The sequence below is a fragment of the Osmerus eperlanus genome, chromosome 16 (genome assembly GCF_963692335.1).
Source record: "Osmerus eperlanus chromosome 16, fOsmEpe2.1, whole genome shotgun sequence".
Taxonomy (NCBI): Eukaryota; Metazoa; Chordata; class Actinopteri; order Osmeriformes; family Osmeridae; genus Osmerus; species Osmerus eperlanus.
In genome coordinates this window covers 5,513,858-5,528,765 of record NC_085033.1, presented here as the reverse complement: position 1 = coordinate 5,528,765, position 14,908 = coordinate 5,513,858, and the positions used below count along the sequence as shown (strand labels likewise).

Below are 14,908 nucleotides of genomic sequence, written 5' to 3'. Positions count from 1 at the left end.
GACCGACCACAGAAACCTTGCCTGGGATTGGCTGTAGTTTTGGGATGAGCATGAGTATAGGAGGAAGTGCAGAAGCCCTGCATCTCCATAGAATGTGTTAAAGTGACACAACTCGAGTGCCTGGTCCGATCAGTGAGAGACGATTGTTACGAGGACTGGAACGCATTTGACAATCTATAAACGTACGCTCGTTTAGTTTGTGGTTCAGGAAGATACGATTGACATCTGTTATACTTTACATCAGGGCTCTGTCCCTGCAGGCCAGTCAGTCAAGTTCTTCCTTACCAAACACGACAAACATTTCTCAAACAGACATTTCTGTATGGAACTTAATTAGGGGATCGTGCTGAAACAAGAAAGGGTTTTCCTCAAACTGTCCATACAAACAACAAAACCAAAATTCAGAATCTATTCTTTTTATTCCAACCATGAGCTATGGATCATGACTCAACAGGGTGGCACGGATGGCAACCAAACCTTGGCATAGAGTGTTGTCCCAATGCATTCTGCTGAATGAAAACATTTCATTTATCTTAACATTATTTACAATCTTGGCTCTAGTCCGTTTCCTATGCTTATCCTGACTGACTCAGTCTTACTGTCAGACCATTTTTCTGTACATTGTTACTTATACTGTAAAAGGCAGCTGCCTGTGGTGAAATTATTCAAACTGAACATTGATTAACAACATCCATGTTTAGTGTTGATACTATGGCAGAAATAGTGTTTGACAGCACGAAGAAGTGCACAAAATGCAATGAGATTGTCCACAACAGAAGAGAAACCACAATGAATTGGCATTTAAAATAAGTAATTATTCACATTGTAAAATATAGACAAATATAAAATGCCCATAGTGTCCTCATACCTACAGTAAGAGGTACATTTAGTTCCCTAAATTCAGCATAATTTGATTAAGACATATCGTTAACTGGAAGACCACCCGTACAATTTAAAAGAGCTTCATTTTACACACAATGTGCATGGCACTTCAAATCTGCGCGCAGGCAAACAAGGCAACCACTTTAACATTTGAAAAAGCGTATATTTAAAAAGATTTAAAGACTAAAGAGTGCTGAAGGTTTCGGTCTACTTTGTAAAAGACGACAAAAGCACATAAGGAGAAAAAGGTCTTTGGTACAATGGAACTCTTCAAAATCAACCTATTGCTAGAATTCGGGTTCGATTCATCTTTACAGTCCAATATTAAAGGCTAAAAACAAAGCTTTTCTGTGCTTTCAATCATCACTCACAACATGTTTTCTCACCGCGTTTCATGGTGTTAACGTGCACCGTTTAAAGTGTGTGTACCGACTTAAGTCTTCATACTGTATTCATTCTTTGTCTGCTTCCATTGATCATCCATCTCCTCATTGGGGATGTTGTTCCTGGTTCTGTCGTCGTGTGAGCGGTCTTACAGGAAGACCACTGTCTCCTGGCTGGGCTGGGTGATGTCTTTGGGGAAGGGAGGGGGCTCGGGCGGAGAGTCCAGGCTGCTCCTCTTGTGGACGCTGAAGGACTGAGACGGCTTGACGTTGGCGGGCACCTCAGGGGCTCTGAAACAATCTGCCACACGTGCGCAAAAGAGTTATCACAGCTTAATGTTGACACTCTAAAAAGAGATGATAGAACCACTTTCAGGTTGGTACGGTTTCACGTCTGGACCCTTTTCAGGTCAGAAAGAACCATTTAGGGTTCCGAACAGAACTTGACCAAACTTGGTTCTTCAACAAATGCTCATTGAAATGGTTCCATGTAATGCAGCAATCTTTTCATATTCAATGTACATCGAGACCATGCATGGACACTGAGAGGAAGCATATATCCACACAACCTTATGGAATCAGAGGTCCAGGAGTTTCGACAGGCATGCTGTACTGAACCTGCCAACTCCTGGCCCCTGGTCATGTCTTACCAGAATGGCGGATGCTTTTTGGGCTCTCGGTCCTTTTGGCCCGTAGACTTCCACCTTCTTTTACCGTCACCCGGATTGGCAGCACCTGACTCACTTCTATGGTGGCTGGAGGAAGAATGAGACGGCGTCAGAATCTGGCCCCCCAAAAAGACATGACCGTGGATCATAGGATACCACGTCTTTTAACAAGACGGCCTCACTTGAACCCACCGATCACTTCAAAAAGACAATAAGACTCCTTCGCCACTTGGAATTTCGACAATCCCTCAAAAGAACTACAAAGCAAGTTCCCAGCATGCCTCTGACCTGCACTGTGCGTACGCTGGTGAGAGCCCTTGGCCTTGGCGCTCTTCTCCTTGCCCTTGCTGAGGGCCGCCAGCTTGGTGGGGATCTGCTGCTGGACCTGCCCCGGCTTGAAGGCCTGGTTGGTGGTGCTGACCAGGTGGAGGGGCACCTCAACCTTGACCGGCAGGGGGCTGATGCTCTCCTTGCGGGGAGGCACCTCGGGGGGCACCTCCAGGAAGGCTCCACTGACGGGTATGCTGGGGATGCTAGGCCGGACACGCGTCCTCGTGGGCCGGAGGGAGAGGTTGGCGTCTCGGGGGCCCGTGAGGAGATCTCCCCGGAAGGACTGGTGGCTGGTGAGGTTCTGAGAGACAGAGATACGATACGGTTAGGACACTCAGAAGGAGCTGTGTCATACAAGTGTTCTTTCATAAAAATGTGTGCCTATATTTGTTTGTAGTACTTTTGAGTTTGAATAGTCAAGAGTGCAAAGCTACTATCTTGCCAAGGACCCAGACTAAATGTTTCAAAGTTATCAATGCTTATTTGCAGCTGGAGAGATTAGATGACAAAGACCGTGACAACGTTCCTCTCCATGGAGGTCTTATCAGACATCAGGAGCACAAAGAGAGATGAAGGATCTTGGTGATACAGAGAACTGAATATCGTCAGTCTACATTCAGCTGTTAACATCTGAGTACATAGTGTTTTCACTTAAATTTTTCAAACCCTCATTGCTCCATCTTTCAGTAAAAAATTCACAGAATTAAAACAATCACGCCACCATAGTCCAGAAAATACCCCACAGGTTCCAGACATGGAGCCCTGAACCCCCCGCACCCCCCCCGCCCCCGAAGTTCCCCCACCTGTGCTGCCGCCTCATAGTTGAAGTGTCCGGGGTTGGAGATGGTGTTGTGCTTCTTCAGCTTCTTCTGCATCTCCAGCCGCTCCCTCTCCTTCTCCACGGCCTTCGTCGACTCCCTCAGCCTCTCCAGGTCATGCTGGTACGCCTCCCGCTGCCCCTCAAGCTCCGCCCTCTCCTCCGCCAGCAGCTCGGCCCGCCGCTGGCTCTCCTCCTCCCGCAGGCGGAGCTGGGCCTCGGCCTCCTCCGCCTGCAGCCGCTGGCGCTCCGCCTCGCGCTCCCAGCGCGCCTGCTCCTGCCGCTGCTGCGCCTGCAGCTTGTGGAAGCTGGCCAGCTCCTCGCGCTGCTTCTCCAGGTTCCTCTGCTTCTCCTGCTCCAGGAGCACGCTGCCGCGCTGGCGGGCCGGTCGCTCGCGCTCCGACGACAGCAGGGCCATGTGGCTGTCCTGCTGGGAGACGATGGCCTGCAAAGGGGGGTGCGGGGGGGGAGCGTGAGCGCGCTGTGTGAAATAGGCGTGTGTAGAAGTTGGGGGGTGATTGGACTGGTGGGAGCTGTGAGGTGGCACACCTGCAGGCTGTACAGCCTCTGGGAGAGCTTCAGCACTCTGTCGAAGAACTAGAGACGGACAGAAAATGAGAGCGAAAAACAGAAAATACACTGCATTTAAACCAGCAAGTTCAATATTCAGCTTAACCGTAAATAATGTGGGCTGTATGTTCCAGCTATAATACGTTCTAACGCAACACTATTAATACGACTTGGCTTTGGGCTCACCACCCTAGAAAGAGCCATTTAAATGACAGTGTTTATGGGTCATCCAGGATTAGTTACCTCAGCCTCGGGGAAGACACTGGAGCAGGCAGGGTCCCAGAAGGATGTAGTTTCATCAGCCTTGAGACACAGAAGAACACACAGGTTCAGGACTACAACTCCCAGTGACCCTCTCACTTTTGCCTCCCAGGGAGTCTACTCCAGCTCACCGACAGTTCAACGCTCTCCGAGGGGTCGGGGTTCTGAAGCTGGGGGTCGGAGGTCAAACACAGAACTCCCTCCACGGGGCTGCCCTCGTCGCTGGCAGGCCTCTCATCCACACTGCCATCTGGGAAGACACGCATCGGGACAGCCAATGAGGAAATGGCATGCAGAAATACCCAATTACAAAGTACACCAACATAATACAGAATTGTAAACCCCACTAACATTTCCATGACAACTGTAACTTGGGTGTAAGATGCTTCGAAAGAAAAGAGATAGTATTTAGAGTATACAGAGTAGAGAAGAGAGAGAAGGATTGGTGTGGTATGAGGGGTTGACAATAAAACGCTGTACTCTTGACTGGTGTGTTGGAGGACTTGCAGTCGATGCCCCCGAAGGTGTCAGCCCTCCTGACCCCCCCCATGTCCTGGCTCTCCTCCCTGGGAGGGGAGGGCATCCTCCAGGTGGACAACAGAAGATTCTGGAGGGTCTCCACTGAGAATACACATTAGATACACACAATATACCAATGCCACAGTCAACAATGTCCCAAGGCATTTCTTTTTTTTACCATCTGTATTTAATTGATATTGATTATTCCCCTGTGGGACCGAAATGTCATTTATAAATTCGAATTCTCAAAGCACATATTGTTCTTGAGCTGGTATTCTTGTTCTGTGGTCCAGATGCTAAACTAAGAGCTTTGTTGCGTGTGCCCTCCCCTACCGTCGGTGATGGCTCCCCGGAGCAGCTGCTCCCCCTGCTGGAGGTCGGAGGCGTGGCCCGTCAGCAGCAGGCGGGAGTGGGAGGTGGCGTCCTCCACGCCCGGCACCAGCTCGGCAAACTCGGTGAAGATCTGCAGCTTCTCCGCCAGGCTCAGGACGACCTGGGCATCCTTCTCCAACAGGCGCTCTGAGAAGAAACGGGGTCAATCCAGCTGCCATTCAAATTGTACGATGCTGACACAGAACGAATCGCAGCGAATCCTTAAACAAAAAATATGAAAAGAGTTTTCCTCCTCCTTGATGGGGGGGAAATGTGTTGACGGGCCTCGCGTCTGTCTCTCACCCTGGAAGTCTTTCAGTCTGGAAACTCTGGCTGCCTCCTCCTGCTCACTGCACAGCTCCTCCTCCCCCTCTGGACAACTAGAACACACACAGTCCACCAATCCCATAGACAATCTCCTTTTACATATTGTGGTCAATGGTCTGCAAGCCAGACAGAATCCTCCCCAGTGCCCCGGGTAAATATTAGGACAGTGAAGCAATTCATGTTGTAGTGCAGTACTCTGGCTTTGAATGAATGACTATGGTGGATGAAATGCAAACAGTTAGCTTTAGGGCGAGGACATTTTGGTCTGTATTAGAGCCAGAACAATTAAAAACATTCATACCAATACTTACAAAGGGCACCATACATGGTCAGTGTTTTTGTTTTGTCCTCAACCTCCCTGTGTCCCCTCCCTCCCTCCCCCTCCCTCCCTCCCTCCCTCTCTCCCTCTCCCTCTCCCTCTCCCTCTCCCTCTCCCTCTCCCTCTCCCTCTCCCTCTCCCTCTCCCTCTCCCTCTCCCTCTCCCTCTCCCTCTCCCTCCCCCCCCCTCTCCCTCTCTCCCCCCCTCTCTCCCTCTCCTACCTGTCCACGGCACCCCGTATGAGGGTCATCCAGGTTTCACACTCCTGTTTGGAGCCCGCGTAGATCTCGTACATCTCCGGCATGCTGGACGTGGCGCAGATGAGGAACATGCCGCGGCCCTCCAGAGCCATCTCCCTGACGATGAGCCTCTGGAGGGACACCACCGACGGCTTGTTGTCCTGAGGGGACGCCAAGCGCAGCTACATCAGCATGTTCGCCAATCAGGCCATCCAATAACATGGTCACAGACAATGGAGCTTTTCCGATTCTCGACGGGAGTCGTGCGAGACCCACCAGGATGGCGAACGTCAGCTTCTGGTCCTTGTCTTGTAACATCAGGAGCACGTCTGACAGCAGCACAACATGGATGTCTGAGGAGACGAGACGGTTACGTCAGCGACACCTCCAGCCAGCCTCCAGAACACACATTCAACTCAGGCCCCCCCCACAATACTGATGGACCACTTAAAAAAACACTTATTGTTTCCATATGGTTCAGAGTACAGCAGAGACCTGTCTTGCACCATCCGGTACAGAGTTGACTCCAGATATCTGATGGGGCTGGAGTGGGACCCGGCCCCGCTGGGCTCACCTTTCTGTCGGCCGGAGGGTGCCTTCCAGGTGAGCGGCCCCTCGTGGAGGAGCGTGCGGCGGGCGACGTCCTCGCGGCGGAAGGCCCTGCCGTCCTTCGTCCGGCCCTGGGGCTTGGGCTCCAGCCGGGACGCTATCTCCCTCAGCCGGGCCGCCGTCTCGTACTCGTGGACCTGGGAGTCCACCTGGGAGATGGTGTCCTTGATGAGGCCCAGGGCCTGCACAAGAGACTCATGCTCCTCCGTGTCTGCTGCCGCGCGTGTGTGGAGAGGAAGTGGACAAGAACAACTGTAATAATCCGCTTCATTAGACACAGTATATCTGATATCATATACAGAGACATATATTCAGAGATAGCATATTCCATACAGTGGACTGAAGAGGTCTGCAGGACACTAAGGTATAGTATACCTGCTATAACTAACCTGTACACAGTGTTGTCTAATATGGTAAGCATACAGTACTGTCCACTTGCCAAGGCCCCCTTCCTCCCAGCTGCATCCGCTTACCACTACTTTTATATTGTGTGAATCCTTGTGGGTATACAATGTGAGCCTGTGTATGGCGCGGACCGCACCACTGTCTTTATGGTATTAGAGGGGAAGGTGGGGTGAATGCTTGGCTGGATGGTTACCTTCAGTGTACTGAATGATGCGTTCCACCAAAACTGGGTACTTTGTAATTCGCTGTGTCACTAACAGAATGCACTCTGGGATCCCCCGCCGCCGTACGATGGGCAACTGACTGATTTTCTACACAAATGTGAAAAACAAATAACCCCTCCGGTCAATAATGTGACTTTACTGACATTTCCTCGAGCGCTGTTGCTGAAACGCTCTCAGAAAAAAAATCGCTTCCGCAGAAGTACGCTTCCTCACCCGTATCAAGTTCTGGAACTTCTTGTTGTTCTGGAGCTGCTCTTTGTAGAGGCTGATGGCGTCGTTGTGGTGACCGCAGAACACACCGTAGCTGTCCCTCATCCTCTCCCCCTGCTCACCTGAGAACTACACAAAGAGGACGCCACACATTTACATGACATTTACATGTAGTCATTTAGCAGACGCTTTTATCCAAAGCTAATTACAAAAGAGAGAGAGTCACACAAACGGTTTCCCTTCAAACGCACACCCAACTACAGACGTCCTCCCACGGGAACCCCCCAGCCTGTCCACTCAAATGAACAGAATTTCAGTACAGGATGTTTGAAAGCTTGTAGGTCACATCTGCAAAGTATGCTGGTTAATACATTGTGCACAGTGTGACAGACTCCTTGCTGGTCCTGCTGAAGCAACTGAGGCAGGTTTGGCTGGTGAGGGGTTTGGGAAGAGTATTCTAAAGGGTCGCTTTGTTTCCTGATATCGTGGTTTAGCAGTGAAAGAGACGCGGAGGGGAAGTGAAGTGTTCCTCGTCAGTGATACAGCATCATTCCTCCCTCAGGGAGGGAAGGTCCCTCCCTCCGATCATACCAACCATTCTTGAGGACACCTGAAATGTTGTTGACAGCTCAGCATGGAGAGAGAAAAAGAAGAAAGAGAAAGAAACTCAAGATAGATAAGAGTTAATAACAGAAAGTGAAGGTCGAGAGAAGGAAAACTAAACCGGGTTAGGAGGAGGCAGCAAAACCCAGAACGAATCAAAGAAAGGGAAGCAGAACCAAAAGGGAGAGAATGCGAAACGACGACCGTTCCCCCAAACGCCTCTATAACCAGGAGCCCACACCGCCCCCCTCCCTCTCCCCTCCCCTCCCCTCCCCGGGTTACCTGAGCGATGAGGATATCCCCCAGGTGGGAGATGCGGTAGTTGACGGAGCTGTGGGGCTCCAGAGCCTGCAGCCTGCGGTGCTTGAGGTGATCCAGCAGCGCCTGGTGGAGCTGCAGCAGGGTGTGCACGGCGGGGAACAGGCGCTCCAGCTTGGCCTCCTCCATCTGCAGGGCCCCCTGCAGCTCGTGCAGGTACACCCGCAGCAGCAGCTTGAGCGTGCGCACGTGGTGGAGCTCCGTCACGATCAGCTCTGAAGGGCACGACACACGACACGCACGGTGACCATCGCTGGCATTTACACCTCCCGGTCCACCAATCACACGTCAAGCGGCTACCTTTTCCGTTCTGCGGCACGAGTGTGTTCGTTTCCCCACTGTGGTCAAACCTGTCAGAACTGTGGTCAGCAGACAGCGGTCTGACCTTACATTCCTCCCCCCCCCCCCCCCCCCCCCCCATGGGCTGCCCCTCAGGCGGGGCCCCACCCACCGTAGATGACGTCCTGTCTCTTGACCTCCTCCTTGCCGAGGCTCTTGAGGTATGGCTGCTCCACCGCCACGCTCCATGACTCCTCCTCCAGGTCCTGGGCGTCGGCCTCCAGCTCGCCTTGCAGGGCCACGTAGTGGGAATCTGCGTGGTGGGGGGGGGGGGGGGGGGAACATGGCATGGTGCTCACAAGCTCTACAGCAAGCTCTACAGATCAACACGATCGACAGGTTTCATGTGTGTGTGTGTGTGTTGTCATGGAGTAGAATAGTAGAACGTTCTAATAGGAGTGGTGGTCGTAAAATAATAATAGTAATGAGAATAATGGTAAAGTGGTTGATTTGGAGGGTCAGAATTCCCTGTTGTTTCAACTCTGAGGGAGGGAGGGAGAGAGAGGGAGAGAGAGAGTGGCCTGCTGAGCGGAGCCTAACAGCGCTCACACTCCCAGTCAGATGTCTGCTGGCTGGAACTCTGAGGGAGCCTGTCAACACGTCCTCATCCTGCAGGCACTGTCTGACCTTCTGGGTTGATGGAGTCCGCCGCGACGGCAGGGGCCGGGGAAACGGCGGCTTCTTCGGCAAACAGCTTGGCCCTCGGGCCGTCGAGCTCTTCCATCGGCACGGGGCGGGATCTGGGAAGAGGGGGACTCGACTTGAGTACACGAGTAACACCGTCGGATTTGCTTGCTGTCGCTATGCGCACTCGGGGATACCAACGCCTACCTGAAGCTGGTGTGGAGAGTGGAGGTGTCGAGCTCTGGGCTGGGTCGTGCAGACATGACGGTCATGCCGGGGCTGAGGGGGGTGTTGAGGAGGCCATGGGGAGGCTGGGGGACTACGGCTGTCCCCTGGACAAGACACAGAGAGAGAGAGCGACAGAAAGGGGAGTAAGAGAGACATAAACACAAAGGACTGGGATTGGGTAGTGACGATTGGCTACCTAGAAATAGAAACCTACCTCGCGAAATGGTCCCTCAGTTACTGCTGACTCATTTCCATCAATCAAACCCTAAATAAGACCTGCATGGGAAAGGATCAGAGAATGAATGTTGTGTTCGTGACAGTCTGTTGCAACTCCAAAACAGATGTTGCCCTGTGGAGTCGCAAACTGGTTTGGCAGACAGCTCATCTCAAGTCAGACCAGCTCAGAAGCACATAGCCAAGAGAGAAAATAAACATTAGGCTTAAAACAAACACAGACCGGAACATATGCTAGGATGGATCAGAAAAATCCTGGAAAAAAACTATCCCTTTATCTCCATTCATTCAAAAAGGGACACACTTGGACAATATGTCGCACAGTACAGTAGCTAAGATCATGCTTGGGTTGCTTGATGCCTCTTATCTCACCTGTGCACTCAGATACATATCTGAGCTGGGCGAGGCAGCAGGTTGGGGGACAAACCCCCTTTTAGAGTTCAGTCCCAAGTCAACATCCATCAATAAGGATATCCCTTAATTGTAGCAATAATGGATGTAGCTAGATAGATTTTCGCTGTTGAGCAATTGATATATCAGTGAAGAGTGTTTAGAAAGCGTAAAGACTGCAGAAAAAGGTTTTCAAGCTGGAACACTAATGCTGAGTTCTACTGAACCACATTGACCCAGAGCTAAATAGCCTATTGATGGCAATCTCAGCCAAGAAGCAAAACTGTGTCCCAGATAAAGCAAACAGGCCAATGTCACCTATTTATTGAATGTGTGTGTGTGTGTGTTTGTGTGTGAGAATGTGCCCTACCCTCAACTGTAAATCATCAGTAGAAATAGCTTACAGATTGAACATGTTCCAATACTTATGCTTGGAGAATGCTTCTTACTCAACGTAAACAAATCAGTCCAATAACTGCAGTGTGATCAAAATCAAACATACTCCAAAAGCTTAAGAAATAGGCTAAGGTTAGCACTTATTTGGTCGATACAGTCCAAGTCATGGCAATTGGAGAAACCAACATACCCTTATATGAAGGCTCTTCTCAGAACTTCCTATTGAAGGAAATACAGAAGTATTTTCAGATCTCTTCATATAATTGACAACTGGGAGAGGATAAAAAGTTGTCTTTTCTATATGAATGTGTTCTTGGCAAGAGGATGTGTCTGGAGTAACCTGCCAGGTTGTCAGGGTGATGTGAGCAAGGCCAGTGGGGTTGAAATCAGGGAGTCTGGTAACATGAGAATGTGAAAGGAAAGAGCAGCACTAGTTGAATGACAAAACACACTGTGGTTGGTAACACACCTAACTTGCTTACTACAGCCTCAAGCAAACCTGCTATGTACACAATGTTTCTTTCTGCTGTACAAGAGAGGACATATGAATGATACGGTCTGGCACCCAACAAACTAAAGCTCACACCCGCACCACAAATGAAAAAAACGAAATCTAGGCTATGGACTATGAAACCTATTTAACAAAGCCAACAGTCTAGCCTTGGCAACGTTTCCATGTAATAGGCCTACATGTTTGTTGGGTATAGCAACTTTTATGAGGCAACACTGTCTTATGTTTAGCCATTTTTTTGTGATTTGGGCTCCACCCCTCCCATTGAGTGTTAGCCACACCTCTACCCAGTCATCTGACTAGCATGAAATACAGGTCAGTCCCTTTACTAGTCAAAACAAGACCAGCAAGTCTGCCAAGTATCCCAGATTTTAAAGAAAAAAAAAGAAAAAAAAAAGAAAACAGTTTTGCTAAGTTCAACTGTGTCTTAATAATAACTAATGAAGTTTACCTTTACTAGCCTTGTGAACATTTTTACTCTACAGTACAGTGGGACAGTATCAGTTTTATGAAGTAGGCCTGACTATTTAGTCTAGAGCTGCACGGAAACAAATGGTTAATTAACATGTCACTATTTACTTGCTCAGTAACAGTGAAAAAATGAATTGCCTACACACAGGACTGTTATCTCAAGTTAATGGGTTTCCTTAAATGTTGGTTCAGTTGTTTGGTATTCAAACAACCTCCCATTCCAATGAGTTCATTGCTGCTACATCATCATGACCACTACATTCTCAACATGCTGGCTGCAGCCTTGACAGTTTACATATTAACAAAATCTAAATCTATGAATTGGAAGTGTGTGTGCGCAAGTGAAACCTTATGAAGAACGTAAATCCTTCAGGGCATAGAGGAATTATGTGAGGTGTGTGTAATGCAGTGTGAGGCCAGGCACAGCTCGGCCTAATTATAATCATGAACCATGTGACCTACCATCAGGGGGTTCTGGACAGGAAAATGCAACTGGCACTTTAATGACTGGTCTGCCCCCGGCTTTTTTCCTCTCACTTTAGCATCAAGTGCATCAGATTTAGTAGAACGATGCCGCACATAGAACATGGCCCGTCTAGTTCTACTCATGTAGCCTCAAACCCGTACACATCAGCATCCACCACCTTGTTCAACTGTACAGTGCGCTGAGGGCAAAGTACGACATGAGACATGGGTGATACTGAAACATGTTTCAATCGTTTGTGTCTAATTAGATCATCATCATCATCATCCACATGATGAACGGAAGGTACATTTTACCACATTAAATCCCAATAAGGAACACCTGATAAAGGGAAATTGCCAGACGTGACCGGAAATAACAGGTGCATGTTTACCTATGGTCTGATGGCTTCATATGGAAAAGGAATAGACTAAAGATGCTGTAAAGCATATCAGCCCTTCACCGAAGACAACTTTCAGTCTTCGAACTAAAAACACACGTTGTTTGTAGAACAGTTTAGCATAAGCTAAATCAGTGGATAACTTTTTTTCCAGGCGTACTGCTTGGAGATCAAAACACTAGCTTAGCTAGCCAACCAGTCCCTGCAAAATACTCAAGTGCTGTCCTACATGTTTCGTCGATAAACATTTTAAAAAAAATCTGAAATCTTTTAGTTTCTAATAGATATTTCCTTGAAAAAATCAACATGTCTAAATACAATGAAATCCCTCATGTCAAAAGAATTGTCAAGTCTTGTAGCCTACCTTAAAATCGAAATAATCCCGGCGCGATGGGTAAAGAAATATAAAAGTGTAACTTTGCATCAAATGCGTAGGTCCAGAAAAAGTGATAAGTGTAATGGCTAGGCTACAAAGTGCCCTGTGATGTTTCTGGCGAACAAGTGCACAGACAGACAAAAATGAAGTGAGGAAATTCCAACCCTGGATGAGTGTTTCCTTCCCTCTCAAAGCATTATGGGAATCGTTTTTCGTAAAACGGTTGAATGCAGGACATTCCGCGAAGTTAATTCCACAAGACCTGCTATTTAAAGAGACATTTCGCACAATAAAATGTTAACAACTTTTTCATAAATTACAGGAAAATCTTCATTTTACCATCCCAGTTTAAAATTGGCCACGAATGATATACTTTAAACAACTGCAAACACAAATCCGTGATCCCAAAATTCTATGGGGAGCCTCATACGTCACCATATAGTTAGCTTCCGACAGTGACCATGGAAACCAAATAAAATACAAGTTGTTTGTTCATTGCTTCAATCACAAACAATTTACCGCTACAATAGGAGCAATGTCAGAGTAGTATAAGGTAAGACATTTAATTTATTTTAAAATTATTTTATTCTAGACAACTAGCCTACTTATTTGTAAAAATAAAAACAAGCTCTGAAAAATTTAGCTTTTTACTATCTAGCTTTATTGATAAGTTAACAAATAAATATATACATGTCTATTCAAACACCATATCTTCTAATAGTTTTTCCCTAAACAAAGTGTATATATGTTTTGAAGATGACTGGCGTATGCAGGGAAAGAAAAACAGACATGAAGCCTGAGCAGAGGGAAACCTTTGCAAAGATGGTTGAGCACACACTAAAGAGAGACTCTGGGAAGGTGTGGGTGGACTCTTTGAACTCAGCAACCGGCGACGTTGCAATACAGAGAGGTAAGAGTAAAGTATCAATTGGGCTCAAAGCAGAGCATGGCTGTGGGGATAGGAGCCCTCGCTCCATTTGCAAGGTTAGGGACCCTGAGCCTGCTAGAGTCACCATCCTGAGGAGAGGCAAGGCACCACTGAAGACCGAAGTCAAGAACAGAGGCAGCGATCGACTCTCAGGAAGCAATGAGACAATTGTTAGCATTCGCCTGCCTGGAGGCGGGTCAGCAGAGCCAGGCCGAGCCCCTCTTGGAGGGGGCAGGGTTCCACCTAAGAGGAGGGAGGAGTGGATCCCCTACACCTCCTCAACCTCGAACCCTGCTCCTCCCCTTCCCAATGGGAGTAAGGGGAAAAGTCAGGGGAAGGAACCCACTAAGAAGAAAGGTTCAAAGGGACGTCAGAAGGGCCAGGGTGGGTCCAAGCTCCGGTGCCCTCCTCCGACCCTGACAGGGAAGAAACAAATACAGGAAAGGGACCCACGCTGGTATAGTAGCTCACCCCTACCAGACCAGGGCGCCATGCCATTCCGTCGTAAGAGGAGTGTGAACTTGGAGGCCGGCGTGTCCTGGGCGGATGACGAGTACTGGTTGAGCTGGAACGGCTGGGACGAGGTCATCCAGTGGGGGGATGAGGAGATGAAGAGGAAGCAGAAGAACCAGGGTGGACAGAGAGAAGGCAGCCGAGAGACGCACAGAAAGAAGAGTTGTTACCAAAGTACTCCTTTATCAGATTCTATTGGAAAATCACATTTGAGAAATCTGTGAAATAAACGTGTTGCTATATGTTCACATTTCTGTTCCAATTGTTTGTATCAAATGTTGTCTGAATCCTTGAAAAATATGAAGGCACCGCCGTTGAATCTGTCTTGTCTCGGCGTTAACCCAATGACCCAGTGAGCCATCAAGATCTGCCTTTATGAGCACAGTTAGGATACAAGAAATAGGCTATTGGGAGAAAATAAAAGACAGAGGCCATGGTCATGTCAGGGCTGTGAGTGTAACTAGCACTGGAGAACTTGATAGACACAATGTGCTGCTGGACTAGAGCTGTCACATGACATTTGGAATGTGTTTACTCACTTAATAGGTCAACTACGTGTGTAAAAAAAAAGGTCAGCATCAATCATGCAAAATATACAAAACTGAGATCCAGTGACAAGCTGTATCTAGACACGTGATCAACATGTCAACCTTGAGGAGTTTTACGCAAAATAACTTGTATGTGGAGATTTTGTGCGGATAGGCATTGCACTGGGGAGTCCAGTTTGAGTAATGATCAGTATTGGAAACACTGACCTCATGTGGTAATGGGAACACATTGCAGGAAAATAAGCAGCATGTTTGAACTGTTGGAGATGGCACAAGTTCCATAGAGACAAACCTTTTCCATAAAGATATTGGGAGGAAATCATCTGAGGAATATTGGAGCTGTACTTTTTTTTACCTTTTGCTAAGATACCAGTGCCTACCAGTGAACAAGTGCCTTTTGTAAGGAGCATGATGTGAGGAAAGAGAAGAGA

The 14,908-nt window shown here is 48.3% G+C and overlaps 1 protein-coding gene across 2 annotated transcripts; it reads right to left on the bottom strand.

Annotated features, from left to right (window-relative positions):
- Positions 1–400: 400 nt before the first annotated feature.
- On the bottom strand, positions 401–12,698 carry LOC134036286 (rho guanine nucleotide exchange factor 18-like). 2 transcript variants are annotated; one of them, XM_062481151.1, is made up of 21 exons: positions 12,477–12,698; positions 9,462–9,523; positions 9,227–9,351; positions 9,023–9,135; positions 8,508–8,648; positions 8,021–8,271; positions 7,139–7,264; positions 6,895–7,012; positions 6,262–6,510; positions 5,964–6,040; positions 5,670–5,848; positions 5,106–5,182; positions 4,764–4,949; positions 4,392–4,532; positions 4,043–4,161; positions 3,894–3,953; positions 3,630–3,677; positions 3,067–3,525; positions 2,222–2,564; positions 1,916–2,020; positions 401–1,566 (listed from the first exon to the last, which is right to left on the bottom strand). In XM_062481151.1, the coding sequence occupies exons 3-21, from the start codon at positions 9,289–9,291 to the stop codon at positions 1,415–1,417; spliced, it is 3,009 nt and encodes a 1,002-aa protein (XP_062337135.1). In that variant the 5' UTR covers positions 9,292–9,351; positions 9,462–9,523; positions 12,477–12,698; the 3' UTR covers positions 401–1,414. The 2 variants fall into 2 exon arrangements, with proteins under 2 accessions (XP_062337135.1, XP_062337136.1); XM_062481152.1 differs by having other exon boundaries at positions 6,262–6,507; positions 12,477–12,697.
- Between the last annotated feature and the right edge of the window lie 2,210 nt (positions 12,699–14,908).

What these genes read in the sequence shown, in the direction of transcription:
- LOC134036286 (XM_062481151.1), bottom strand. Translation starts at nt 9,291, where the DNA reads ATGACCGTCATGTCTGCACGACCCAGCCCAGAGCTCGACACCTCCACT. An exon ending in CAGACTGAAAGACTTCCAGG is followed by an intron (nt 4,950 to 5,105) that starts GTGAGAGACAGA and finishes GTTTCTTCTCAG; the next exon opens with AGCGCCTGTTGGAGAAGGAT. An exon ending in GTGTCTTCCCCGAGGCTGAG is followed by an intron (nt 3,678 to 3,893) that starts GTAACTAATCCT and finishes GTCCGTCTCTAG; the next exon opens with TTCTTCGACAGAGTGCTGAA.